The 27357-nt window shown below is 38.9% G+C and overlaps 1 protein-coding gene across 1 annotated transcript; it reads right to left on the reverse strand.

Annotated features, from left to right (window-relative positions):
- LOC129408717 (uncharacterized) lies at positions 1–26719 on the reverse strand. Its single transcript, XM_055153077.1, has 4 exons — positions 26664–26719; positions 23328–23370; positions 20572–20665; positions 1–542 (listed from the first exon to the last, which is right to left on the reverse strand). The coding sequence occupies exons 1-4, from the start codon at positions 26717–26719 to the stop codon at positions 1–3; spliced, it is 735 nt and encodes a 244-aa protein (XP_055009052.1).
- Positions 26720–27357: the final 638 nt, after the last annotated feature.

Consider the following 27357-nt stretch of genomic DNA (forward strand, 5'->3'; position numbering starts at 1 on the left):
CTAAGGCAGTGGTGGAAACAGTGTTTCTTCTGCTGAGGTGGTGGTGGAGACACTGGTTCTTCTGCTGAGATGGTGATGTGACAGTTCTTCTACTAAGTTGGTATTGAGACAGTCCCTCTTCTGAGGTGGTGATTGGAGACCGTCCATTCTGTGGTTCTTCTGCTGAAGATAGGACAGTTCTGCTAAGGTGGTGTTTGGACTGTGGTTCTTCTGCTGAGGTGGTGATGGGAAACAGTTTGTTCTTCTGCTGAAGTGATGGTGGGACATTTCTTCTGCTAAGGCGGTGATGGGGGACAGTGGTTCTTCTGAGGTGGTGGTGGAGGAGACAGTTCGTTCTTTTGCTGAGGTGGTTATGGGACAGTGGTTCTTCTGCTGAGATGGTGATAGGACAGTTCTTCTGCTGAGATGGTGATAGGACAGTTCTTCTGCTGAGATGGTGATAGGACAGTTCTTCTGCTGAGATGGTGATAGGACAGTTCTTCTGCTGAGGTGGTGATAGGACAGTTCTTCTGCTGAGGTGGTGATGAGGGACAGTGGTTCTTCTGAGACGGTAGAAAGAGAGTGAAATGTACAGTATTAATGATCAAATACAATTTCAATGACAAAAAGCATGTAACAGAACTTTTGAACATAGTGCATGGGGCAGACATAAAAAATATAAACTCATTGTTAAAAATTACATCAGGGGAAAGAAAAAAAAATCACTCAAAGTAAGGTTGCATTCACACTTGTTCTGGCTCAGTCCTGATTTGATTTTAGATCTGATGTAAACCTGGTTTAGCCCTGGTTTAACTCCAAGTATAGTCCTTGTTAGCCTCAATTTTGATATGATGTGCACACAAGCAAACAGAAAAAAGAAGAAAATCTATCTTCAATGCATGCAAACCATCCCTACAGAGGATAAGGTGGACAGTGAGAGGTCCTTCTTCACTGGGGTGGATAAGAGTCGTATGGTGAGATGGTTCTATTAACCCATCTCCATCATGACAACACATATACTCAATCTTTATGGCTGAAGTGGCTGTTTGTATGGAATATATTGAAAACAGAAGGAAATGTGCAGCTCATGAGCACAATAAAAACAAAGCCAAGCCATTTGCCTGTGCGGTGTAAACAGTAAGTCAGAATCCATGAGGACGGCGTTATAGAGATCTGATTTAGACATGCTTGTGAGAGGAAACATAAGAGCAGGCAGACAGTGAGAGTGGGGCTAGCCTGGTGTTTGGAACAAAACGCTGGATTTATTTACAAGACAAAATGCATTATGGGTTTGTTTGCTTTTCTGTCCCTGTACAATGGGGGATTTGCTGTTTAGGAATGTTTCCTATCAGGGTATATAGTTCACTTGGGTACAGTGTGGAACTTGAAACTGCAGTGTTTTCATTGTACAGAGTGTATATGTGATGAGTTCTGCAAATGAGCCCAAATGAAGTTACGTTATTGGTGAAAAAGTTATAAAATAAGCCAAGATTTGCTTATGTACTTTGGTAAAGAGGACAAAGAATAAATCAAATCTTAAGTAAAATGGATTTTATCTTAATGCATGTAATCTTATTGTACAAAAGTAATTACCTTGACAACAAAGAATGATAATTGTATGATATTTTGCCAATCCAACAGAAATGTGCTCAACATTTCTTTAAAGGGCCCATACTACTCTATTTTCTGATCTTTGTTCTAATGTTTCCTCATCAAAAACATACCTGGGGTTGTGTTTTGTTTATTCACACACGTTTAACAAACAAACTCTGCATATTTAGTCGCTGTTCTTCTCTCCAACAGAAAATGCTGAGTTCAACCTTGTGATGTCAGGAAGTACTCCACCGTGTTTTTAAACTCCAGAAATTGTCACTAGAATCATTTGGATAATTTCAGCCCTGGAATTGCCTATCTTTACTTTTTGAGCATTTTGAGGTTTGGAGATGTAAACAGACGAACAATGCAGGATTACTCAAACGTGTGAATGAAACAAAACACAACTCTGGGTATGTTTATGGGGAGGTAACAACATTCTAACATGGCTTAAAGTTCACAAGAGTCAATTTTGTGTAATATAGGACCTTTACGTGTAGAAGTTGAGGTTTAAATATCAGACAAATATATATGGACTGCAAAATAATCCTTGTTTGAAAGATCGCAGCATAGGTATAATCCTTATTTTTAATCATCTCCTCTTCAAAACAACAGTCACACACTCAATATTGCCATCTTACACTTGACTTAAATGCACTCTCTGTCTCCACTTCATTATTCATTTGTTTCCTCCTCCACCATATCTCCACATATCTGCCTCTGCCCTATTCATCTTCAGAATATCTATGACAAATCCATCATACTCACAATGTTGCACTGGTAATGTGTGTAACCGTTCTTATCTCACTAATTTGTCTGCTTAAGCATGTGGTTAAATAACATCGTGTAATCCATTATATAGTTATTTATTGTAAAAGAAAATGCACAGGTTTTGATCGCAAGCCACATAATTGCACCTTGCTGTCCGTCCTTCTGTTTCGCCACAAATGCAGTGGCCACTTATGTCTTCAACCAGCCTTCAAACAGCCTATATCCCCAGCTGTTTTACATGTTAGCGGCTCATCGTGTTGCAGGGTAAGGGTGTGTGATGGCGGAGAGGGACAAGTAGCAATTACTACACCAATTCTCACATGATAGTCTGCTGGACGGGCTACATTTGGCATGGATTTTCAGAGATGTTAAAAGCCCTAGATGCGACTCCATTTTGTGACCCCCACCTCCTCCACAGTCTTTATGGTGTGGACTGAGCAGTGCCAGAGACTGGGCTGCGTGCCTGGACGACCCGGGGTGATTTCCAAATGCATCCTCTGCATTTATAAACATACAGAAGTTTCCATCTCACCTGGAGGGGCGAGGATCAGTGTGAGGCCTTTGTGCTGTGTATGTTATGTTGCCAGATTGGGTGACTGCGTGGGTTAAGAGCTCACACAGTAAAGAGATACTCCAAAAGTTTGATTCATGAATATTACTTGATTTGGCTGCACCTTTGGAAATGGTATATGATTTTAAAGTATAATGAGGTTTGCATTGAATTGTTTTGCATAGTTTACAGTCCATTAATGATGTCTGGGGTTAAATAAGATACTCAAGGTCCACATTAAATTTTAAACATAACATAATTAACATAATTATTATTGGAAAAAAATGTTCCATCTCCAGTGTTGCTAACAGCCAACAAAATCAAACTGTGTTTTGTTTAAAACCATTTTATTTTACAAATTGCAATGATGAAAATCTATTCTATTCCAAAAAAAAATTAGTTTTGCAATCTTAAGGGTTAAACTTAACCTCTAACTGTATTTGCAGGAATATGACTGGCTCTTGTCATTGACCATGGGTTGGAAAAAAACCCCTCAAAAATGTAATTACTTGAAAAAAATAAAAATAATAATAATAATGATAAAACTTAGTTTGGAAGGACCCAAATTACTTAATCAACAATTACTCTGTCCATTAGGGCATTTTGATTAATCCAGTATCCCGAAGGCCCTTGAATATAACATTTCTAGATTTAAACCCCATAATCTAAAGCTATAGTACCATAGAGAGCATATTTACATACAGACAGACCAGCGGTGTAACTTTACCAATATGTGTATAGTTTATATAATCCTAATCACGACTAGTAATTGACAAATTGCTGTGGATTACTTCAGTGAATAATCAGATTGCAGCTATTAAGCGGTTTTCTCTGCACTGGCTATGAGCAATTTTTTTATTCCTAAATTCAACAACTTTGAATGTGTTTACAAGACAAAAAAAAACAAAAAACAAAAAAACAATTACAATTTGAATCATCTAGTAAAAAATTCCTTGTTGTCCGCCCAGCCCTGCACACTGTAAAACCTCAGCACCTCCAGCATTGTAATTTGTCTGCCCACTGGTCTCACTCATTAAGTTCCTAAAGGTTTTTTGGGCAGCGCGGTTCGAGAGAGGAAAGGGGAGAGAAGGGGAGCCTGGCATTTCTTTGGCACAGCGCTCGGCCCGTCTTTGCCCAGAACGGTGGGGTTACCATGGCACCAGTGGGCACCTCATAAAGCGTACCATTGTTAGCGGGCAGTGTGTGTTTGAGTGTGTGAGTTTGAGTGTGAGAGTGTCTATGGGACAGCCACATTCAACTGCATGGCAACAACCCCTGGGCACTGCCAACTGCACCAGGCTAACACAAGCCCCAATCTGGAAAAGTTACTACCATGTGTGAAAATTTAAAAATTACACTGGATTATACATTTTACTTACTTAATTACTTACAGACCATAAACCAGGTGTGTTTTATTCAAGCCATAAAATACATAGAGGCCGCTGAAGGATTTTAATTAAAGGGGCACTATGGAACTTTTCTGGCAGAGGTTGACCACCTGCTTGTCGCTATTCTACAGAGTGGCATTAAATGTATCTCCATGTAAAAATGTGACACCACTCGGCCAAGCTACAAATCAGATCTGTGGAGAGGCGACCATGCTCACCAAAACACTGTATGTATGTATGTATGTATGTATGTATGTATATATGTATGCATGTATGTATATATGTATGCATGTATGTATATATGTATGTATTCAATGTATTCAATGTGTATTTGAGGAATAAAAACTAGCGATGTGCAAAAATATCAAAATATCAATATATTGTATTGTTTAATGTGATAAAACAGTATCAATATTGAGGGCTGCTGTATCGATGTATATCACCAATAGTACATTTTGGTATATTTTAATAAATTATTTTGATACAGTGCTACAGTTTTGTTGCTTGTTTAGTGGAAGGAAACTCGTTTGTGTGACACATTTGACATTTTCACTATTTTGAGGATAAAAATGGGTGTATTTCATATTCACTTTGCACAAGACATGGTTTAACAAAGTATCACAGCTACAGGTGTAAGAAAAAATAGATTCAGTAATATATCGTGATACTTCTTTGCACAACATCGATTCAAAACGGATCTGAATCGATTTTCTAAAATATTATTTTTCACAAAAATTAATTAGTTACGTTCACTGTTCTCATGATTTAAACATTTTTTTATAATTATATTTCATACAATTCTGTTGAAGGTGTAGTTGACTATATCAATCATTATATCGCAATATATCAACCACTGTTTTAGTATCAGGATATATCGTGACATGTTGAATCATGACATATGATATGTATCGCATCGTCAGACTCAAGGCAATGCACACCCCTAATCACAGTCACACTTTAGACATTATTTTTATTGAACCATATCACATTGATTTGAAATATATCGTATTGAATCGCATTGAATCGAAAGTGCACTATATCGAGATATGTATTGTATCGTGGCCTATGTACAGAGATATGTATCGTATCGGCAACTTCTTAATGATACCCAGCTCTAATAAAAGCACTTGAAATGTAAAAAAGGCCAAACCGCGGAACCTTCCAAACAAAGCAATAAGATCTCAATGGGGTCAAGCAGATGAGGAACCCCCCCCACCAAAAATTGCCTCTTTAATTAAAATTTGTATTAATATTTTTTTGCCAACTGACAAAATAAATATGTATTTCTATTATCTCTCTTACAGTGATATTGTTGAGCTACTTCTTCTTCAACAATCTAGGTCAATCATAACTTGTGTCAAACATTTGAACATGATAATAAAGAAACCACTGCCTCTAAATGTACTACCAGATGGTGATACAAATTAACTGTTACTTATTTATTTAGATTTCATGATACAGAATTATTATTTTACAACATGTCTCAAATAGCTTGGAAGGAAACAGCCAAAGTACACTGCGCCGGAACATCTGTCATAACTTCGACATTGACGGTTGGGGGAAAAAAAAAAGATTTACAACAATTAATTATGAATCTGGAAAATATCATAAAAGTCAAATCCATATCTGTTTTCCATTTTAAACTTGTTCACATGCGTTTCTTCCCTATTCCCTATACCTGTACGCCTGCTTTATCACTTATCTCTTCCAACACACTCTTTTCCATTGGCTGTGTAATTCTGTCAGCACACCACAAAGAAACTCCCCGCTCGCAATATGTAAGTTATTAATACGATTACATTTACAGCACTGAAGAAATGAATGTCAAAACTGCTTGTTCCTGAAAGCCCATTTTCATTAAAAGCCCCGAAACATGTGGTGCTTAAAATATAGCCACCGCAATTACAAAAATAAGCCCGCAATTTGAAAATAACCCAGGGGAAGGTTTTTATCCCCTCGCCTATACCCCAGTCAACGCCATTAGCTCAGAAACGCATTGCAGGGTTGTTTATAATTGTTACGCTTCTAAATAACCCAAAACAGTGAGTTACTATGTGCGAAAGTCTGGATACAATTTGTGGTTCCCTCCAAAAAAAGAAAAAAAAAAGGAAAGTGAGAGTGAAACAGAAGAGGGGTGGAAAGTAGAGAAGGAGCGACTTAGGAGGAGTTAGTTAAGTTTTAAAGGAGTTGATGCAAGTCGGTGATAACAGGTGTAGCATTCGGGTTCGCTTCTAATATGGAGGTGAAGGTAACAGACCTGAGAGAATGAGCTGAACTTGACTTAAGGGTGAAGAGGGAGAGATAAGAAGTGGGTCCTGTGGTGCGCTCTGCTGGTCGGTTTTGGAATTACAGCCAGGTCGGTATAAGAACACAGCTACAGGAATCTGGCAAAAATAGTAAGATAGGTTCAGTAAATGATTTTACATAAGACAATACATTTCAGAAATAACAATAAATAAGATCTTTAGTTTACCTTGACATATTTTTAAGAAATAAAAGTGGTTTTGGTCTGGTTTTGACAAATGAATAAGGTCCTGTATTATACTGAATGGACTTTAAGATGTGTTATGACATTGTTTCCTCCTCAAAAACATACCCAGAGTTGTGTTTTGTTTCATTCACACATGTTTGCATAACTTTATTATTAGTCTGTCTACATTTCCAAAGCTCAAAATGCCCTGTTCCACCTTATGATGTCATGAAGTGGTAGTTTTCAAGTTAACAGCTACCTTTTACGTTTAGTTCATTTGAATTCGGCAATTCCAGGGCTGAAATGCATCCAAATGATTTTATTGAAGGTGTATGGAGTTTAAAAACAGAATGGAGCACTTGCTGTATCACCACATGACATCACAAGGTGGAGCAGCGTTTTTATCTTGAGAAGAACAAGAACAGGAAGCCAAAATATGCAGGATTTGTGTGTTAAGCATGTGCGAATGAACCAAAACACAACTCCAGAGATGTTTATTGATAAGGAAACAACGTTATAACATAAATCAGAAAATAGTGTAATATGGGCCCTTTAATTAGCCATAATAAATCATGAACAAAGATTGCATTAATGATTGGTTTGATCCCGTTAGTCCTGGTCTAGTCCACTCAGTTTCAAGTTTAGTCCTACAGTTTAGCAATCATCCTGCAAACACAACCAAAAGGCCGGTCTTTCTTCTGCACGAATCTTGCAGTGTCATGTGAAGGAGCGTAGTGAGGGATGCACCTTATAGAAGCAGCCACCCGGAACAGACAACCTCCTGTGCCAAATGTGTGCCAAATGCGTGCCAAATGTGTGCCACGTCTGCCCCACGCACTCCCGGCGCCAGTTCCTGTCTGAGGGCGTCTACCAGAGTACGGTGAATTCTATTGTGTCGCGTATGGACTGTAGAATACCTAAGTCAGGCTACGGGGATTTATTTGCACAAACATTTCACATTTTTGAGCTGGAAATATTTTACTAACGCATAGACTTTTTGTTTTGGAGATCAGCTGGTTTTCACTTTGTACATTTAACACTTGGATAAGGTGTCACGACTACTGAAAATGGTGGGAGGTGAACCAAGCGTACAGATTTTAACTGCTGTTAGCAACATCATGCAAATTATACCATCTTGTAAAGGCAATTTACAACTGACTGGGCCAAAAGAAAGAAAAAAAAAGAAAAGAAAAGCTATACATATAAGAGGTACCAACTACTTCCTGAAGGCAGATTTAAAGTCTGTGTATAGGCGGAGACTTTCTGTCCTAACCGAGATGTTGAGGGAATACTGGCCGTGAAGGGTTAAAACTACCAGTCTTGTTTTGGCAGAAAATTACGGGGCTCAGAACAGATTTTAGTGGGAGACAGGTGCCAGCTTTGCCATCTGCTTTCACTTCTACCTCCCTCTCTCTCCCCTCTCCTCTCGCTCGCCCAATCCCGCCGGCCAATCACGTGTCCCGGGCCCTCCCCCTCCTGCACTGGCACCCGCCCTGTAGCTACCTGAAGTATGTGGAGGCAGGAGGGGGTCTAATCAAAAGGAGGTTTAATAATGTCATGTTTGGTAGATGAGGTTTTGGTAAAATAGAACTCATCATTGGACATGAAATGAAAAATGGTGCTTCTTGGTCGCGACCGAACTTTTGGCAGTGAAGCGACAAGGCTAATGGTGTGGTCAGTGAAATACAAATATTGTATATGGTTAAACTGAATGTAATCTATCACAAAGGCCTATTGCAATAAGATCGTTTTGTGTTCGCTTTTCCAATAAGTATGCAACGATAACCAAATCTCATGTTACGATATTATCACGATATGCATCTCACGGTACGATATTTATTGCGATATTTAGAAGAGGCTGATATAATTGTAGATGGGACACTTTTTTGCTTTTAAAATACCTTGACAAGATTTTGATGTGAATTATTTCCGTCCTAATCCCAAAAATTCAAGTAAAAAAACATATCTCTTCATGTTGTTCGCGCTGAAATGAATCAGGGATATGTAGTTTCCAGTGTTCATAAGCTGTTCATAAGTAAAACCATGCATCTAAGCAAAAGAACTTGTAATTCGATATATTGTGACAGCCCACGATATTACTGTGAGACTTTTGACGATACAATATCACAATATTTCAGTTATTGCTACATCCTTATTTTCCAACTTCGGTCTTTTTGGATACTGACTACAAGTGTACATGACAGATTTTTATGATACTGTAATTTTTACTTAATTCTGTGTGATAATATCTGTTGATACTGATACTATCATCATGATACTTTAAATACGATTTTGACAAAATTAAAGATGTGTTCTTAAATATGTATTTGTCAGCTAATAATTCAATAGTGTAATGTCATGATTTCCAACCAGGAAGTGACATTTTATACCTAAAAAATGTCTAAACTGGGAAAATGAGAGTGAATGTTTTTGGAAAAAGTCTTAAATATAATGATCTTAACTGTGGTTTAGTAAAATGAGTAGTCCAACTTGTCATAGGCACTTTAAATCACCTTGCAGCGACTACATTTATGCAAATCTGTATACTTGTTTTACCCCACTGAGTATGCGCCTTCAGCTGAATATTTAGATTTTGAATGTTGATGTGAAAACAGCATGTGCATAAAATTTAATCTGACGTTTTCATTGCACGCACTGTGATACAAAACAAGTTTGGTAAATGCATTAGTGAAAATACGCTCAAAGGAGATCAGTGTTTATGAGAAATAACGCCATCACATGTACATATAAAGTTATAGCCTACATACGCTGCGCTGTAACTGTAATTATTGTTCAACTGTGGAAAGTTGAATTTATTACTATTTATTTATCTGTCACAGCTCATATTTTTTAACAATATTGTACATTTACAATTGTTTTTTTGGATAATTCTACTTGATGGTTTGCTTTCAAGTTTATTTTTTATAATTTATATTTTCTTCAGCAAAATTTGTAATCGTGACAGGCCTTCTTTCAGTTCATAGACTTTTTCACATTTTATTAATCTTGTTTTGACCTGTATTGAAAAGTACTTCTTGAAGGGACTGTCAAATATGCTTTTTGAAATGTTAAGATGGAAAACACAACAGTCATGGCGCTTCTGTGTAGTGGAAATTTGATTCTAAGTTGTACAGCAATATAATGAATGCAGTACTCAAAACATTATCCATTTCTCGAAAATTTTGACATTTTGGTTCAATGTTTTAAAACTTCCAGTCATGTTGCAAATCTGCTGGCACCACGCGTCCTGCCACAACTGGAGGAGGGTGATCTAATTTTAGCCTCCACCACTTCTTCTGAGTATGATTTTTATTTAATGGCCCGCTAGATGAGTTATGAAAATCCATAAAGAGTGAAAACATATTGTTGGCTGCCGGTCGGCGTGTGGGGCTCTTTCGAGGGAGCAGAGAGGTTAAGGCTCATTTGAAGCGCGGCGCCGGATCCGTGTCGCTAGCTTCACAAAATGGTGCTGCTGCAAATCAGGCGGCTGCTAATGGGCCTAGTAAGACAAAAGTAAGACCGCAAAGAAAACCAGGAAGTGACAAATGGTAAAAGAGCAATGGTAAGTGGCTATCATCGCACATTAAACATGAAAAGTTGTAGTTTTTGGTCATGAAAAAACACAAGAAAGCTATTTAGATAATGATAAAAGTAGACTACCTGTTATTTTACACTGCGCAATGTTTCTAGTAAATGGTCCGCTACCGTCTTGTCTCCATGGAGATGTTATTGCTTTACCTGAAATGTTCCATGGTATGGCATTAAACATAAACATCTAACATTTATTCATTACTGGTGTTTTTATTACTCAAAAACAAAAGAATTCCTGTAAATAGGGGCGACTCTCCACAGATCTGAATTGTAATGTAGCCTATAGTTGTTTGAGATAGACTAGGTTTAATCTATACTGTGGAACATTCTAGACCAGGCCTGTCAATCTTAAATTCTCAGAGGGCCAGAATTAAAAACTGTGACTAAGTCATGAGTCAAACTAAATATTTTTTGAAAAATTTCAACAACATCTCCACATTTTCTCTTCTTTCGAGATATGTAATGTTAAACCTTTTCTAATTAAAATAAATGTTTAATAATAGCTTTGCTTAAACATTGAATCCAGAACAAGTGTATTTTAAAATAGTAACAAAATTTTAAGTAAATAATATGTATGTAATGTAGCCGAAGGGCAGCTCTAATACATGTTTGATATGATCTCGCAGGCTGAATACAACTGTATCGCGGGCCAAATTTGGCCCCTGGGCCTGAGTTTGACATGTCTGTTCTAGACAAAGCAATAACATTTCCACGGAGACAAGCGGGGGACCCTCCACTATGTTACACAGTGCACCTTTAAGTATTACTGGTCACCAAAAATAAAAAACTGCAATGCTAAAACTAGCTCTTGACCTTCACTACGTCAGTCCAGACAAGTTAAATTGATTACAGGTTAAATAAGAATAAATTTTACTCTTGCAAGATCCATGTCACGAGCTTGACTAAATAATGGTGGAAATCAGGTTGCTACCTTTGGGCCCGGAATGAAAAAACGCCTAAATTAAACCAGTAAACTGTTTTGACTTAATCTTAATGGAGAGGACAAATTCTGTGCTGTCAGACCGGGTTTAGACGCTGAGTTCTGAGTTCTGAGTTGTTCCAGACTAAAGAGCATGTTGTTGCTAAGAGCTTGTGAGCGTTTGTCTCTACACTGCGAAGGACCACGCAGGTGCTCTTTTCACACTCTCTTGGCCTCTGCTGAATGTTACTCTCCAAAAAGTTTGTTTGGGTCCGTTTTTGGTTCAATTGTATGATCGAGTTATAAAGGGTCACAAACAACTGAAATAGTTTGTTCACATGGAGGATTTGCCAGGGTCTCGTTGGAGTCCTAGGCCACCACCAATAAGAGCTAAACTGTGGAGAGGTTTGTTTTGTTTCATTCGTATAACACACAATAATAATAATAATAATGATAATAATAATGCATTGGTTTTGTAAAGCACTTTTCTGGACACTCTGAGACGCTTTACAGATCACTGTTCATTCACTCCACTCTAGTGCCCCTCTGTGGCACCTGATTTTCCCAGCGTTCTGCCATCCAAGTTCTGACCAGGCCCAGCCCTGCTTAACTTCAGAGGTCTGACGGGATCAGGCTTTGACAAACTGGTATGGCCACGACACAAATTCTGTTTAGGCTGAATTCTTTTCTCAAACGAAAAACCCTCCACTGTGTTTTTAAACTCCATACACCTTCACCAGAATCATTTGGATAATTTCAGCCCTGGAACAGCCAATCTCTACTGAAATGAAGTTCAAATGTAGCTGTTAACTTAAAGCTAACACTAAATGACATCACAAGATGGAACAGAGCATTTTGAGCTTTGGAGATGTAGACAGACGAATAATTCAGCATTACTCACATGGTAGAATGAAACAGAACACAACTCCAGGTATGTTTTTGATGAGGTAACAACATTACATCATGGTGTATAGCTCACAAGAGTCAATTTAGTGCAATATAAGAACTTTAACATTTATTTTTCACAGGTGCCAGTGTCCCTACTTTTCTCAGGCTGAGTCATCTGCTAATGTAGTGCTCAGAGTAATTCGATTGACCTTCTTAAGTGATTCCAATTACACTTACTCTCCTGTGATTTTCATAACGTACATTATCTTGGCATTTGTTACAGTGTGTGCTGAGGTATATTCCAGCCAAATATAAAACACCTATTTAAAAAAAAACAAACAAAAAAAAAAACAACAACATTGCTATATGCCAGTTCTCTCTCTCATCTGGTAGTTCTGTTCTCTTACCGATACTACTTCCACCACCAATTTGACCACTTCCTACAATGTCTAATGTATGTGAGTGAGCAGAAGTGTTTGTGTGTGGCTCGTAGTCCAGTGCCAGGGCAGCGGGCAGCAGCTCTGTGTGGTCAGGGCACACCGTGTTCTCTCCCTTCTCATTCACCACCAACTGGACAGAGGTTTCTCCAGACTCACCATATGTCACACTACGATGTTCACGACTATTCCTGGTGAGAGACTGTGTGTTTGGACTTTCAAACTTTCACTGGAGCTGTGAAGAGAAAGGTGCGTGTTGTTTTTGTCAGTCTGATTGCTGGTGAATTAGACAAATGCAGTTCCTCAGTGTCGTACTTTCAATAGGCTCTGTGCTCTGTTAGCGTCACTGCTTCCTGTCCAATTGTCTATCTATGTTTTTGTATGTTTTTTCTAAAATGATCAGATATTAAAAAATAAAGCATTGGACAGCGAGTTGTGGGTGGATGTGACTAACAACAAACCTAAACAAATCAAATGAATATGTCACCAGAGGACACTTCCGCTTATAGAAAGAAAGAGATTCGTGTCTCAGTGTGAGGAATAATACATATATTAAAAGAACGCCACAAATTGGGCAGTTTTGACTATAAACAATTTGAAAGTTAACAGGTTTTTCATTTTATATTTTACGATTTTAATAAAAGTGGCTTTTAGCTTTGAGGCACAGTGAGCTAGCTCGCAGCACAGAGCCAACTGGCCAGTTCAAGAAAGGAAAAAAGGTTGCATGATACTGAAATTGTATTACCAAGGGAGACTTCAAACCCAGGCCTGTTAGGATGATTACTATACTGACTTATCGTTCAACATATGAAAGCTGAAACAGTATATTTTGGTGCTCAGTATTTATCATGTGTACAATTCCTTTGCAATAGTGTTTTTTCTTAGCATTTTTTTTAAACTGTAGAGGGTAGAATAAATAACGTCTATGGCTGACTATTGTTTCAATCTGTTATTTATCTGTTGCAGCTCAGGCCTTTTAATGATACTCTTTATAAAAAAAAAAACAGTTTATTTGGAGTCTCCTACTTTATTGTTATTGTATCAGTGGTATAAAGTAGTTTCAGTATTATTGTTCAATATATCGTGCTTCAAGCTGTGTTATCGTGACAAGCCTATCCAAACCAAATGTATTATTCAGGCCAGAGTACTTAAAACAATGCAGCATTAGCATAGTGGGTCTTGGTTGCCAGGACACTTACAAAATGTCAGAAAGTGGCACAACAAGACCTGGATTAGAGAATTTAGGATGAAGTAGTTTGTGACTCAAATCAATGGCAGCTTTTTGAACAAGCAATTTAAGCTCTAATGGAGACTAAATATATGCAGTACTACAGATGCATGCACCGTTGAAACAAAACAAAACACAACTTTTTTACCTCTCATACAACAAAAAATAAAATAAAACGTAGCTCATGTGATTCCCAAAAAGTACACCTGTGCATTCAAGAGTCTGTGGTTCTCGATAAGCCTGTCACGATAAATTTTGAAATGTGATATATTGCTGAAGTAAATATATATGATAAACAATAATATTTAAACAATATCACAATAACCCAAGAGCAGATTTAAATCACAAAAACTATTCTAAATGTACAATATTGTAAAAAAAAAAAAAAAAGTTGAGCTGCAATAAATTAACAGCAGAATGAAACACTTTAGTACTTAGTTTCATCTGTAATGAGTCATAGAAGTCAGCCTTTTGCGTCTTAAATTTATCACATAACCAATAAAAATAACCAAAATGTTCCCAGTAGTGTGAAGAAAATGTGCACACAATAAATACTGACAGTGAAAAATAGTGTTCTTGCTGTCACATATTGAACGATAAATCGATATAGTAGTTATCGTGAGAGACTAGTTCTTAAAAGCCCTTTTTAAAGAGGGACTGTGTGTTTGTGTGTGCGTTTGCGTTTTCTGCTAACAGTACATCTATTATAGACAAAGACAATTGAAATCAGACTCTGGCTAATCGGCCCATCTTTATAAAGGATGCTCCTCTATCAGTCCCTCTCATCCTCAAAGGCTGCTGCCAGTTTGCTGGAGAGTATAATCCCGTAGATTATAGCCCGGCGCGCTGCTGGACAATGAGCATATTGTTGTGATCTTGTTGACGTAATCCAGATCAGAGGCATATGCCATAGACAGCGGCGCTCTCGAGAGATACGACTAATGCCGCGTCCGGGTCTTAATGCACCAATCCATCTGCCAACGCATTTCTTTGTACCTCAAAATATCTCTGCGCCATCAGACCCACTACAATGTGCACAGAACTGTATTTGTACTAAAGTGAAGTGGACAATTGTGGCATTAGGAGGGATTATAGCGAGTTTGTGGTTTTCTCAAAGTCGACTGCAAAAGTAGATGGACACCAGATGGGAGATGCCTGGTGCCGTGGTCTTTTGTCTTCATCAGTGTGGCTGATACAATTGTATGTATTAGTTTGACTCTTATCTCATCTTACTTCTTTTGAAAGGTAAAAGTGCCCAATCTACATTCCTACAAGCATAGCCAGTTACAATATTGATTTCACTTTTATCAACCAACACCAATGCGTAGAAAACACCCTTTTTCCTTAAAAGGTAAGAATATGTAGCCTGCGCTCTCATTTGTTTAAAAGGAAAGGAACAATTTCAACTGAACCTGTGACTGTGAGTGGTTGCCAGAGCCCTAACCTGTGTACAGAGGGGAGGTTGTGCCTTATGTGAAAGCTCCAGAATTCCCTCACTGAGCTGCAGAGGCTGCACTAGCTCGGAGTAAAGATCAGCAGCAGGGGCTGGGATTTAGGTACGATTCCGAGAGAGTCCCTTTAGGTTTAAGACAAGTTTTTGTTTTTGGCCAGTAAATAATATTATAATTTAAATAGGCTAAACTGATATCCTTGAACCAAAACCTGAGCCAACAAATTACAATCACAGTATTGTTATTGGTGCATCCCAAATGTAAACTATACTATCATTTACAACTGGCCAAATTTTGATCATTTCCATAAAGTACTTCTAAACAATTGTACTGATCTGAACATTCACTTTTGAAAACATTCACAGAACATATTGTACAGAATCAGACTGATTATTTAGCTCATTATTTAGCTCAAGAGCACAGAGAGGAGCTCCATTAAAATATGGAAGGGAAAAGCCATCTGTTTTGAGGCACAATCGGAGACAGAAGAAATCCAGAGGAGCCGGAGCTCATATAGCCCATATCTGTGGCCAAACTGCCAGTCAGAGGAGATGAGATGTCACACAGTCAGACATGTAGAGACACGCATTGACAGGCGGGTGGCGCTATGCAAAGACCGGTCCAAGTCTTAATGTGGGAGCCCAACTGATTCACTCTAATAGATTTTGTTCTGTGAATCACTCCAGGCGTCTTTAATGGGAGAGCCAAACACAGTGCTGTAACGCTGGGTGACAGGGGCACCTTGGGTCTGCAGATGTTGGAACAGATGACAGATGGTGCGGCGCGGCAAAGGGAACGGCGGGAGCCATGTCTGCACCCCACCACACCCCCTCCACACCCCATCAAACCCCACCAAACCCCACCAAACCCCCAGTACAGAGGAGAGCACCTCCACAACCACAGAACAGCTGTGAGCATGTCACTATGTAAAGATAGTGTACATAGTCAGTACCATGTTCTGTGACTCAGCATTATGCCATCTGACTTTTTTTTTTTAATACACTTTCAATTGTAATGTGACTGGGGGAGAAACCAGAACACCATTAATGATCAAATAACCTCATTTAAAAATAATAATGGTATTGATAGTGAAAAAATAAATGCATAAATAGGAAACTATCAAAAATTTCCTGAATAGTTTTAGTATTATCTGTCTTGTCTTTATCATAGAACTAGAAGGGTTAAAATTGATATTGTATTGTAAATATAATGTTAATATATATTGTATAGACGCCTACCACCACAATCTGAAAATGCTTTAATAAAAAAAAGGAGTCAACCGCAACAGCTGCCTGGACTGTCTATGCAAACATCTTCCTGATCAGAACTTATAACTCACTGTCACTCATCTTGTCTTGCCCAAAAACACAACCACCACATCAATAGAGCTGAATTTGAACAGTCATTCTTCCAGTTAGAAGTTGACTCTCTCACCTGTGTATTTATGAAGGTTTTAAGAGACAAAATTATTGGATCTGACTTACAAAATCCGAATCTCCATGTGGAGGTTACAGACTTCTGTATCCATAAATGTCCATATATTATGTATTATTTTGGACCTAAACATCACAAATGTGGTCTTGTAAAAGTAAAAGTAAACTGGCTGCATATTTAATTTTGGCCCCTCACAACACTCCTTTTGAACATGGGGAGGTCAGGACTGGACCTGGAGTACAACTTGGAAGGCTTTGGGAGCGTTCCCATAGAGATGACTTCATGTTTGGAAAGAGACAGCGAGAAGTGGAAAAGTGTCGTGCCTTTGTAGACGAAGCCCATGTGTCAGGATTGATTAGGAGCATGTGACATTTACAAATGGATTTGGCCAGTCAGGGAGCGCTATGAAGACTGTGGCGGCCATGTTGGAAAGCAAGACAAATCTCACCACACACATCTTTAGCCTATTATTGTCTGGGGAATTTAAAACACACTCTGAACTTTGGCACACAGTTTAAGCATTCAGTGTTTTATGATATTTTATGTGTTCTTTAAGTGTTGTTTTAAAGTGTTCTTTTTTCTTAACCTTTCTTGATAACTACAGAACACTGTTGCTTATTTACCTTTCTTTGAAATATTGAATTTGAATATTTTGGTTTGAATATTTTCTTTAATTAAAATACTTGCTGCTATAAAGAAAAATTGAGAAAACAGTCATTCTGTTAATTTATATTTTTGTTAGGGGTGAGACAAGACACAATTTACACAAGATGAAACACAAGATGAGGTCCTCATGAACGAGCCGAGATTTTGACATTATTTATTATAAATAAACTGTGAGGTTCAGTTGAGTTCACAATGGCCTCACGGTTTTTGATTTATTTGTATTGTCAAAGCTGTACTCAAGAGGTGTAACTCACCAGCTTTATCTTTTTTTGTCCAAGCCAAATGTAAACATATTTCATGAGATCATTTTCCTCATGTGCACACAATCTTGGGAATTTTATCTCACGAGATCAGATCTGGTTCCATCTCTAGTTTTTATAATTGGTCAGTGCTTCCTAACCATATTTTTTAACTTATTGTGTTATTCTGCTGTTTGACTGTATGGCTCTGGGAAAGTACAGAAAACCACTGGAACAACTATCTTGTCAAGAGCTCAGAATGGAGCCACTGTTCCAAACCTCAGAGCTGACAGTTTAGTAGAGATTTTTGTCTATGGTTGATACCGAATGAGTAAACAAATCACATCAAGTTATTCTGAACTTACTTTTTGTTCACTTTATTGAAATAACCGCACATATTACTTGTGAAAGCCTGTGTCCTTCATTGAATGGGATGTTTGAGTCACATTAGTCCTAACTGCTCCATCAGTGGTCACTACTCCACACTACTCTGGTGATTTGGCAGAGGGCGGCCGTACTCAGAGGCACTGGCAGCGCTTCTGTCTCACACAAACCAATGACATTTACCACCAACCACGCCAACTGGACAAACAAACAGCCGTGCCCACCCGCTCGCCCGGTGAGCCTGTGTTAGCCCCGCCACTGTGAACCCTACGGCAGGAAGAGGAGAGGCTGTCTGATTGGATCATTAGCAAACATTCAAGTCCTATTCTCCACGGGGTCACTGCAGACGTTCATTTGTACTAGTGCTTTATTTAATATTTTTACAGGCCCCCCACAGTGCGAATAGTCACAGTTGTCCTGGGGCAATCGGAAAGGGACATGGTAGATGAGTGGTGCCACTGCCGCACTAAATACACCAACAGGGTAAAGGGTGGCTCATTATCAAGAAAAAAAAAAAAAAAGAGTATTATTGGTACTATAAAACTATTAAAATTATAGCAAATTCATATATTTTCTTTCTGATTATGGTCTCTCTGATCACTCACATCAACCTTTAATCATAAAGGTTCAGAAATCAGTAAATAAAATACAATGACTGCCATTTTATTTCTTACTCCTTTTTCCCATAGACATAAAACAAATCTAAAATGTGAAAGCTTGCTCAGGCATAATCAGCTAGGCGGTGACTAATAAGCACAATACCTATCATTTTATTTCAAACTTTATAAAAAGCAAAGTTATTAAAGCATTTCACTAAATCTAGCTAAAAATGTTTTATAGATATTATTATGGATATTAGACACTACATAGATGGATAGCCTCTGCAATGTCTTTGAACTCTTGATATTTGAATTTTTCACTTATGAGAAAAATTAATGGAAAATGTACTTCTGGAAGAGGAGTGGATTACGAACTGGGCGGGACTGATGAGCTCAATAGGCATCAGTGGAGTAAGAATACACAGTATTAGTTCATTTCAACTAATTGCAACAAAAGATGACAACAACAACAAGGGAAGGTAATGTGACACAACAAATATATTGTAAATAATGACATATACAGTATTGAAAAATAACACAATTTATTCACACACTTTAATCTGGGGCAATTTATGACTAATACAGATATTTTAAAAACATTATCGCCAATGACTACTTTTTGAAATCAAAATGGAAGTAGTTTCCATCTGAGAATGTGAAAGAAAAAATGTTACCACAGCAAGTCTACTTGTGGCAGCTGTTTTAAAATTATAATTCAACTAAACAGTATGTTCTGTTTATGACTTTGACTAGGGGAGGGTGATGTGCCAAAACACCATATCACAATTGTCTTGGAGCCTGATCATTCATGATTGTCTGAAAGTTCACACTTAACTGTGGTTAAATCCAAAAGTCTCTCCCTCTGGCTGACCAATAAAAGGAGAGAGTGGGAAAAGTGCACGAGCTTGAGCTTTCAAGTTACATTAAACAGTCAAACACTGAATCATGTCGTCACAGGGATCAGATTTTTTCTCGATTTTTATTGCCAAATCGGCCAGCCCTAATTTCAACAATGGATTTCTTGTGAATCGCACAGGTCTATTTCATTCCTGTATAATAACGCACAAAAACCACAAGTAGCCCTCAGTCCTCCCGTGAACAGGTATCCAGGCTGACGCAGCAGGAGCGAGAGGAACAGGTAGCGCCCGTAATTACCTCCATTCATCTTGAGTGGACCCCGGCTCTGCTCTGTGAAGGTGCGTATGAGAGGAGAGCCGTGTTTGATGAATCTCCACTTAAATTAGCAGTCACTTGTGAATAGGGCGCCTCCATCACTCCTGACGCGCCCATTCATCAACACGTTAGCACCCCGGGCCGCCCAGAGCCCAATCACAGACGCACATTTTGGGGATACTCTTCCGCCGACGTTGTTTACAAATCTGTCAGAAAGGGGCATTCACAGTATAGGTATTTTTCGAAGAGGCAAGCTGTTCCGTTCCCATGGCGATGTGGTGATTTGTAGAGAAAATCTTAATGTATCAGGGGCAGACAGTGGCACGTTTGTTTACCGCTATGGGAGCGCAGTGCATTATGAGCCTGGAACAAATGCCAAATACTTATGTAAACCTGCTGTGTGCATGGGAGTGTATGGAGCAGTGTTTACAGGAGATGGAGGGATGATTGTTTTAGGGTTAGAGCCATTTTGTGTCATGTGTATTTAGTGCAGTGAGGAGGGAAGGGATTGTGCGTAGTCTATGCATGGATTTATCTTACAGTATGCTCTTGCCAATTTGCCTTGTTTCTTCCTAAAGATCTACATGACATGCAGGTCTGTCATGATCATTACTATATCGTTGTATATATTATATTATATATATATTCTGGGGCTTAATATTTATCGGGTGTACATTTTCTTTGTAAAAGTGGGAAGATTTGGGGTATTTTTGGTGCACTACAATTACATTTGTGCTGCAAAAGTTGAGTTGAATAAGACTTCTATGGCTTCTTGGGTTCTTTTGAAGACAATACAGTAAAATGTATTTACCTTGTTGACATCTTTCGGCTGCTAGCTGCAAACCATCTTCAGAACTGTCAGTGGTGTTGGTGGTGACGTGTTGTAAATCAGCTGTTGTTACTTCCTGTAGGCGTAAAAAGTACCCAAGAAGTTAAAGTACATAAGAAAAATAACATCTTTGGCTTAATAGTACATTATGTTTCAGCTCCTGCCTTTTTATGACACCTAATAATGATATCTCTTTAAAAAAAAATGGCTTACTGGAATTATCTTGCATTATTCTTATACTACCGATACAATAAAGTACTTAAAAACATTTTTACTTTGAAATGTGTTTGTGACAGACATAATGACATGATGTGGCTTAAATATAAGACTACTGGAGAATAATGTATATTTATGTATTTATGTGAGTGACAATTATATTACTGACATCAGCAATAATATGCTTTTTTTTGGGATAAAATATTATTATTATTTTTTAAGAAATGTATAATAACTTTAAGATCCCTGTAGTGGGAAAAAAATCAGAAAGGCCCAGCAATTCCTCTTCCTTAATTTCATCTTGATGAGCAGCGCAGATCACAATTTCAACTGATGACAGATGCCTGGGAAAACAAAATCGACCACCCTGAATCTGAATTTAAAAAGTAATGAAAAATTGAAATGTTGAGAGCTAGTGCCATCTATAATAAAAACATCTTTAAAAGGTTGCAAAAGAGCTGAATAAAAATAAAACTTCCAGTGTAATATTTCACAAACGGGTTTAAAGGGATTTTTGTGGTTGTTTTAGAGGCACATTTTTGTTGATTTGACCAACCGATATTTGCTTGCCCTTTCTTGGTAGCATGAATTCATAATCAAAAACAATGAATTAATAGCATACTGAAAACAACTGCTATTTTACACTATAATTGCTTTAAAGGTCTAAAATGAAATTGGATCTAAACTCCAAGCTTCAACTTTGGCACCATAACATAATGTACAGTGAACGGCAAACTCGTTCAGGAAATATAGGTAATAATAAATTAACAAGAGATAGGAAAATGGAGAAAGACACAAGATAATTCAAAAGTTACTACCATCATGTGTCAGTGAACACGTTGGGAGTCACAGCCTGTAGCAAAGTAAGTACAAATCAAATGTCCCATGTGACCTGGGGATGAATCGCTCCGGAAGACACTTTGGCCTTTGCTGTTTTTTCCACTGGAGAAGGCTCCCCCTGTCTGTCGCACACCGCTAACCCAATCTCCATGTGGTATACTCATTACCGTAAAACACTCCACGGCTCCCCACTGAAGGCTTACCGTCCCTGGGTCTTCTTTTTAGTACCCCCTCCCTTCACAGCAGGCAGGAATGCTTACCATAGCAGTTCAGAATCGGGCACGGGTCCAAGTTTAACATTAGTGAGGAGTGGGGGGTTTTGTTGTTGTTCATTTCTCAAACAAGCCCAAATGGCAAAATCAGCCACTATAAAAACGCAGAGACTTTAGAGCAAGCTTAAGTTGTCTGAAGGCACTTTGTAATATCCGCGTTGGCAAGGACAACACCTTCTACCTCGCGATTATTAATTCTTATGTTCTTGAGGAGGGCTGCAATTCATCACCGACACTGTGGGGAATCGTCTTACCAAACACACTTTTAATATGCCTTATTTTTTCTAACCGCTGTGGTCTACTGTCATTACCAGGAAATGGAGATATTTTGGGTGTGCTTTTTATATATTTTTGGATTGGGTCCTTATCCCTTGTTCTGGGGGAAAATGCTGACAAATCTGGTTTCTTGTTGCCAAATTTCAGAGCAAAGCCGTCATTGTCTGAAGCCAACAAAAGCTTCATTTGCAGTGGATTTATTATGATTTCTGCTTTGTGACGGCGGGCGTGGACAATGAGATGGTAATGACGCCATATGAGCTCAGAATTCTTAGTGATCAAATGGACACGGTGTTTTAACTTTATTTGTGCGTAGTTGATTCTTGCCTGAAATTATGTTAATTATATCAGATGGAGTTTATCAATGTCCTTAGCAAGACTGTTGTTTGGGTTATTTTATTTCGTGAACATGAGTCCCTCCAAAAGCTTCACATTAAAGAAGCACTGTGCAGCCTTTCTGCTGGAGGCTCTGTCAGATGCTTTTCTCCATGTAAATGTTGCTTTGTCTGAAATATTTCACAGGTTGGTATTAAACAGAGACCAAACCAGACAGTTACAGGTCAGATCTGCGTAGAGGCAAACCCACGCAGTCAGAACGCCTGTTTTTCGAGGGATTTTTGAGTTATAAAACCACCTGCAATTTAATAAATGTAAAGCTACTGCTGTTTAATGTCATACTGTGAAACATTCCAGGCAGAGCAATGACATATCCATAGAAACAAGCAGGTGACGGACCCTCAACCAAGAAGTTGCATAGTGCACCTTTAACTGTGGGGTATGACGTCTAGTAAATCAGTAAAACATTGGAGTAGAGTAAGCAGCCCTTTGTGAGACAAGCAGACAGCTGTATGCCTTCTGCATGTAATAATAAAATATGTTATCAAACAATAAAAATGCAAAAATTATACAAATGCTGAGAGAGAATTGACTTTGGTGATGGTCCAAACCTACTTCACTTCAACATATGAAAAAAGATCTTCTACAGCTGTGCACGCGCCTCAAAGTTCATGTATGTGATGTGCCAACGAGCTACAAACTAGTTAGACAGATGGAAATAGTTCATTCCTTTTATCGGTCAGACAATTCACACAGAAAAAGACAAATGTGTCAATATGGCAACAACAATATACTTACATGATTTACATTTTCTTCTTTGTATCGCTGATGATCCAAGGGTCTTCAGAGAGGAAGATACGCCCCCTAGAAACAAGAAAAGTGTGAACTTTATGTAATCAAGGTGACAAAGGAAAGTACTAAATATGAAGTGATAGAGAAGTTATAAATCAAACAAGTTATGTTGAATCCCAGACTCAGACCTTTTTCATAGTACATTCAAGTTCATCTAACAATGATTTTTACTACATTTAATCTAGTTTCAATAAAGAGCCAACCAGGGATCTTAGCACCCCCTTAGCAAAGACTAGGAAAAGATTCTGGAGCTGCCCCTGGGACTAATGTCAAGATTATGTCAATGTCAGTGGTCAGTATGTTCTGACATGGTTTTGACCATTATTATTCTGATAACCATTTTATTTAGTTGCTAAACTAGAAAATTCCAAGTATCTTAATGCACAGTGAATCTGACACAGGGTTAAAGATGGCAGAGAAAGAGCGCCTGCAGAAACTAATGGAAGCACTTAAAATGAAATGAGCAAAAACCCTGTTGTGGGTGAGTTGCAACTGGTTTCTGTCTCCCTCAAGTGGTTAAAGTGTGTTTCAGTTTTGAACCAAAAATGATTGAACATAAAAGCACAGCGAGGATTAAGACTGGTGACTGGAAGACTGTTTATTTTCAGGAAAATTACTACAGTGAAAAATCTTGATCTCAGGAAAAATCATTGTGATGGTTTTGTTTCTTTTTTCTTATTCACCATATAAAACTTCTACTGTAGCACTCTGACTTGAGAGCCCCACATTATTGATCTGGAGCGACTTTCCCTGAAAGTTTTAAACACGGAGGGTCATGACGATGTGAATCTGACTGATCAAAGCATCACAACAGCCGAAAAGTCATTTGTCTTTTGTAACATCCATTCTTAGAACTAGAATAAAATAAAATCATATTATAGATTTGTTCATATTATTCATATTATAAATGCATCCAGTTGAGAGAAAAGCAAAGACATCTTCCTTGTCCACAAATGCACAGAGCGCTTACCTTCTGCACGTTTTTCATAAACAAAATAGTCCGTATTGACGCTAAAATAGACTGAAGCACGTCTGTCGGCGTCGCCATGTTTGTTTTGGTTCGTTTGGGCGCTTGGCCTTTGAGTTCCGCACGAACCTCAGTGTGATTGGTGCCCACCACCTGTCAGGACCATTGCACCAGCGCCCACAGGCCAAGATGGATTCTCTTGAGTTTGTCATGGAGTTTGTGCACTCACAAAAATGGCAGGAAGCCATCTTTCTGTGAAAGGTTAACACTACTTACTGAATTATTAAAAAACAAAACAAAACAAAAAACCCAAAACACTACAAACACTTCCGACTTATTATTAAGATTAAACTTAAGACAATGGGAAGAAGAAAGAGCAAGAGAAGATCTAGGGTTATGGTGATCAATGAGATCCATAGGCCTACATCCATACAGCTCGTTGAGGCTGCTTTAGGCCATTGTCCTGAATCAATAGAGGAAGGCCATCAAATAAGTCTAGATTCTGTGCAGGTTTCTCAACCTGAAACCCATATTTGTCCTGTCACAGTCGAGGAGAGAGAGCAGGAGAGCGTGGCCCATTCTCCACAGGCTGTTGCCATGGGTCTAAATGTGGACAATGGAGCCAAAGATGAGGGATGGGGAAATTAACTCAAAAAAGGAGACAAAATAAGAAAAGGCTGGAGAACGCAGAACCAGCCCAGGCATCATCAGCTCCCAGGGGACCTTCATCTAACCACAGGTCCAGGAATGTATATGGTTCTTTACCTAAGAAACAGGGCAGGTCTAGACCCAATCCTGAAAACCAGAACCAGGAACACTGAGAGGAGACTGTGGCATTCACGAAATAAATGGAGAGGGGAGGTGGCTGCCAACAACCCCAATGCTGACCGAAGATATGCCAAGACCTTTTAATTCTGGACAGGCAACAGAGAGAGGAACCGATGATGACAAACCAAGCTCTCAGAAGAAAATCAACACAGAGACATCCCAAGTTCCTAAAAACTAGAGAAAAAAATTATAGAAGGAATTACAATTGACCCCAATCAGATAGGGAAGAAGCTCAACTCAACAAGGCACAGACTGAAGCAACACAATCTTCACTGGAGAAAGAAAAGCCTAAGTCTGCACTGGCCCCTCTACCCTGCCTGGATTAGGAGAACTGAAAAAAACAAAACAAAACAAAACAAACAAAAAAAAAAACACTGGAGGCCAATTCACCCAGGCAGGCAGCTGAGGAAGTTATAAATGATGAAGTGAAACCCCCCTCAGTCAATTGAGGTGTATCCTTAGAGCCCACCGAAAGAATAAAACCATCAATACTCCAATTGAAAACAGGGAAGAGAAACCAGCTTCTGAAAGTAAACAAACTTGTCAGTCTGAGATGTTCAGGCCATCGTACCAAAGCCTGAGGTCATTGAGGTGTATATTTCTGACCCATCAAAAAAACGGAGCCTACCAACTCACGCAACCCAGATTCCAACACTAAAGAAAGTGCCTGAGATTCCTTCCGTCTGCCTTACTGAGAATGAACAGGGTGTTGACAGCTCTATCAAAAATGAAGGTTGCACAAATGTCATTGCAGAGACACGGAGTCCTGAAAAGAGAAATTGCAGCAGGGTAGTAAACAAACTTTGAGGTTACAATCCCAGGTTGAGTCCCACAACACCTGCCCCAATATGATCAAAGAGGAACCACCAAAATCTCCCACAACTGAGCCTGAAGACACCAAACCAAGTCCGCTTCTATGCTGAAATACCAGGCAGGGGCAGTCATCATGAGACCTACGGGAGCTCAGCAAACAGCAAACAAATGAAGAAACAAGAAGAAAAAGAGTGCAAACAGGGCCGGAATCTGCTTTTGTTTCGGTGATGAACCAGAAGACAATGTATCTACCTCATAACAATGAAATATAGTTTATTTGGGTGTTTAGTAAGGTTTCACAAAGGTGTTTAAATTCATTTTCCATTAGAGAGAGAGAGAGAGAGAAAAAAAAAACTCCACTCCATCACATACGGTTACAAAAAAATACATGATAAACAAAAGCTGTGAACCGCTAATTTACAATGGCTATGTGTACACCTTCACAAATTTTGCAATGTCCAACACACACCTGAATGTTTAGAGGTGGTCGTATGTGTAAAAAGTGCACTCCACAGGCCACATTATCTCATTGCTGCCTCCCTGCCTCACAAATAGACCTGTCATACTGCCTGCTCCCTTATCTGCACCGCTAACAAGTCTGACAGTCATGTGGTCCCTGATGCCTTGGCCTGGCACCAGATCTCTCCTAAGCCAAACTAAGCCTCCACCATAACCCCCCCACCACCACCCCTGTACCACCCTCGCCTCCAGCCCGTGCCACCCCTGCCATGGGAACCCTAAATCTTTAATGCAGCACACAAAAGCAATGACATCTGTCTCTGGAAGTGCGGCACTCCAGAGCAGGGCCCATTTGTTCTATGTGCATGTTGAAAGGAAATTAAATCTAGAAGTTGTGGGAGGGTGGAGGCCTTAAAAAAGAAAAAGGGCGGGGCTAAAGAGGTTAAAACAAAGCTCTTTTCTCTCCAAGGTTGATTCCCAAGCTCAGTGGTCCTTAAATGTTCAAAGACGGTGTTAAAAGATTGTTAGTTCCCCTCTTTGCTCTGGCGCTGTGGCTACACACCTGCTCGCCAATACAGCCAAGTTACTGTGGACATTGGAAACTGATCAATAGACAGTAAAGTCAGTGACAGCGTTTAGAAGAAACTAATGGGATGTGACACAATAATGACCCTATGTTCCCCAACGAAATCGCCTACGTGTGAATTGTCTTACCTGTTATATGCTCCTATTCCTTTAACTTGTATTTTCCATCTGACATAAAATAAGATTTAGGGTAGGGTGACCAGACATCCTTATTTACCCGGGACATTCCCAGCGGATTTATCCAAAACCAGTGATTTGTCCCAGTTTTATACAAGAAATGTCCCTGGTGTCTCTGTTTTTGACCAATCTGATACCTGCCAGCAG

This window comes from Boleophthalmus pectinirostris, unplaced genomic scaffold, assembly GCF_026225935.1.
Source record: "Boleophthalmus pectinirostris isolate CB_2022bp ecotype Guang Dong unplaced genomic scaffold, ASM2622593v1 HiC_scaffold_17, whole genome shotgun sequence".
In the NCBI taxonomy this organism is placed as follows: domain Eukaryota; kingdom Metazoa; phylum Chordata; class Actinopteri; order Gobiiformes; family Gobiidae; genus Boleophthalmus; species Boleophthalmus pectinirostris.

Coding starts and splice junctions, on each gene's coding strand:
- LOC129408717 (XM_055153077.1), bottom strand. CDS start 26,719: ATGGCAGGGGTGGCACGGGCTGGAGGCGAGGGTGGTACAGGGGTGGTG. Junction 23,371..26,663: donor ACAGGGGTGGTGGTGGGGGG/GTTATGGTGGAG, acceptor TCCTCTCTGAAG/ACCCTTGGATCATCAGCGAT. Junction 20,666..23,327: donor AAGAAGAAAATGTAAATCAT/GTAAGTATATTG, acceptor TTACGCCTACAG/GAAGTAACAACAGCTGATTT.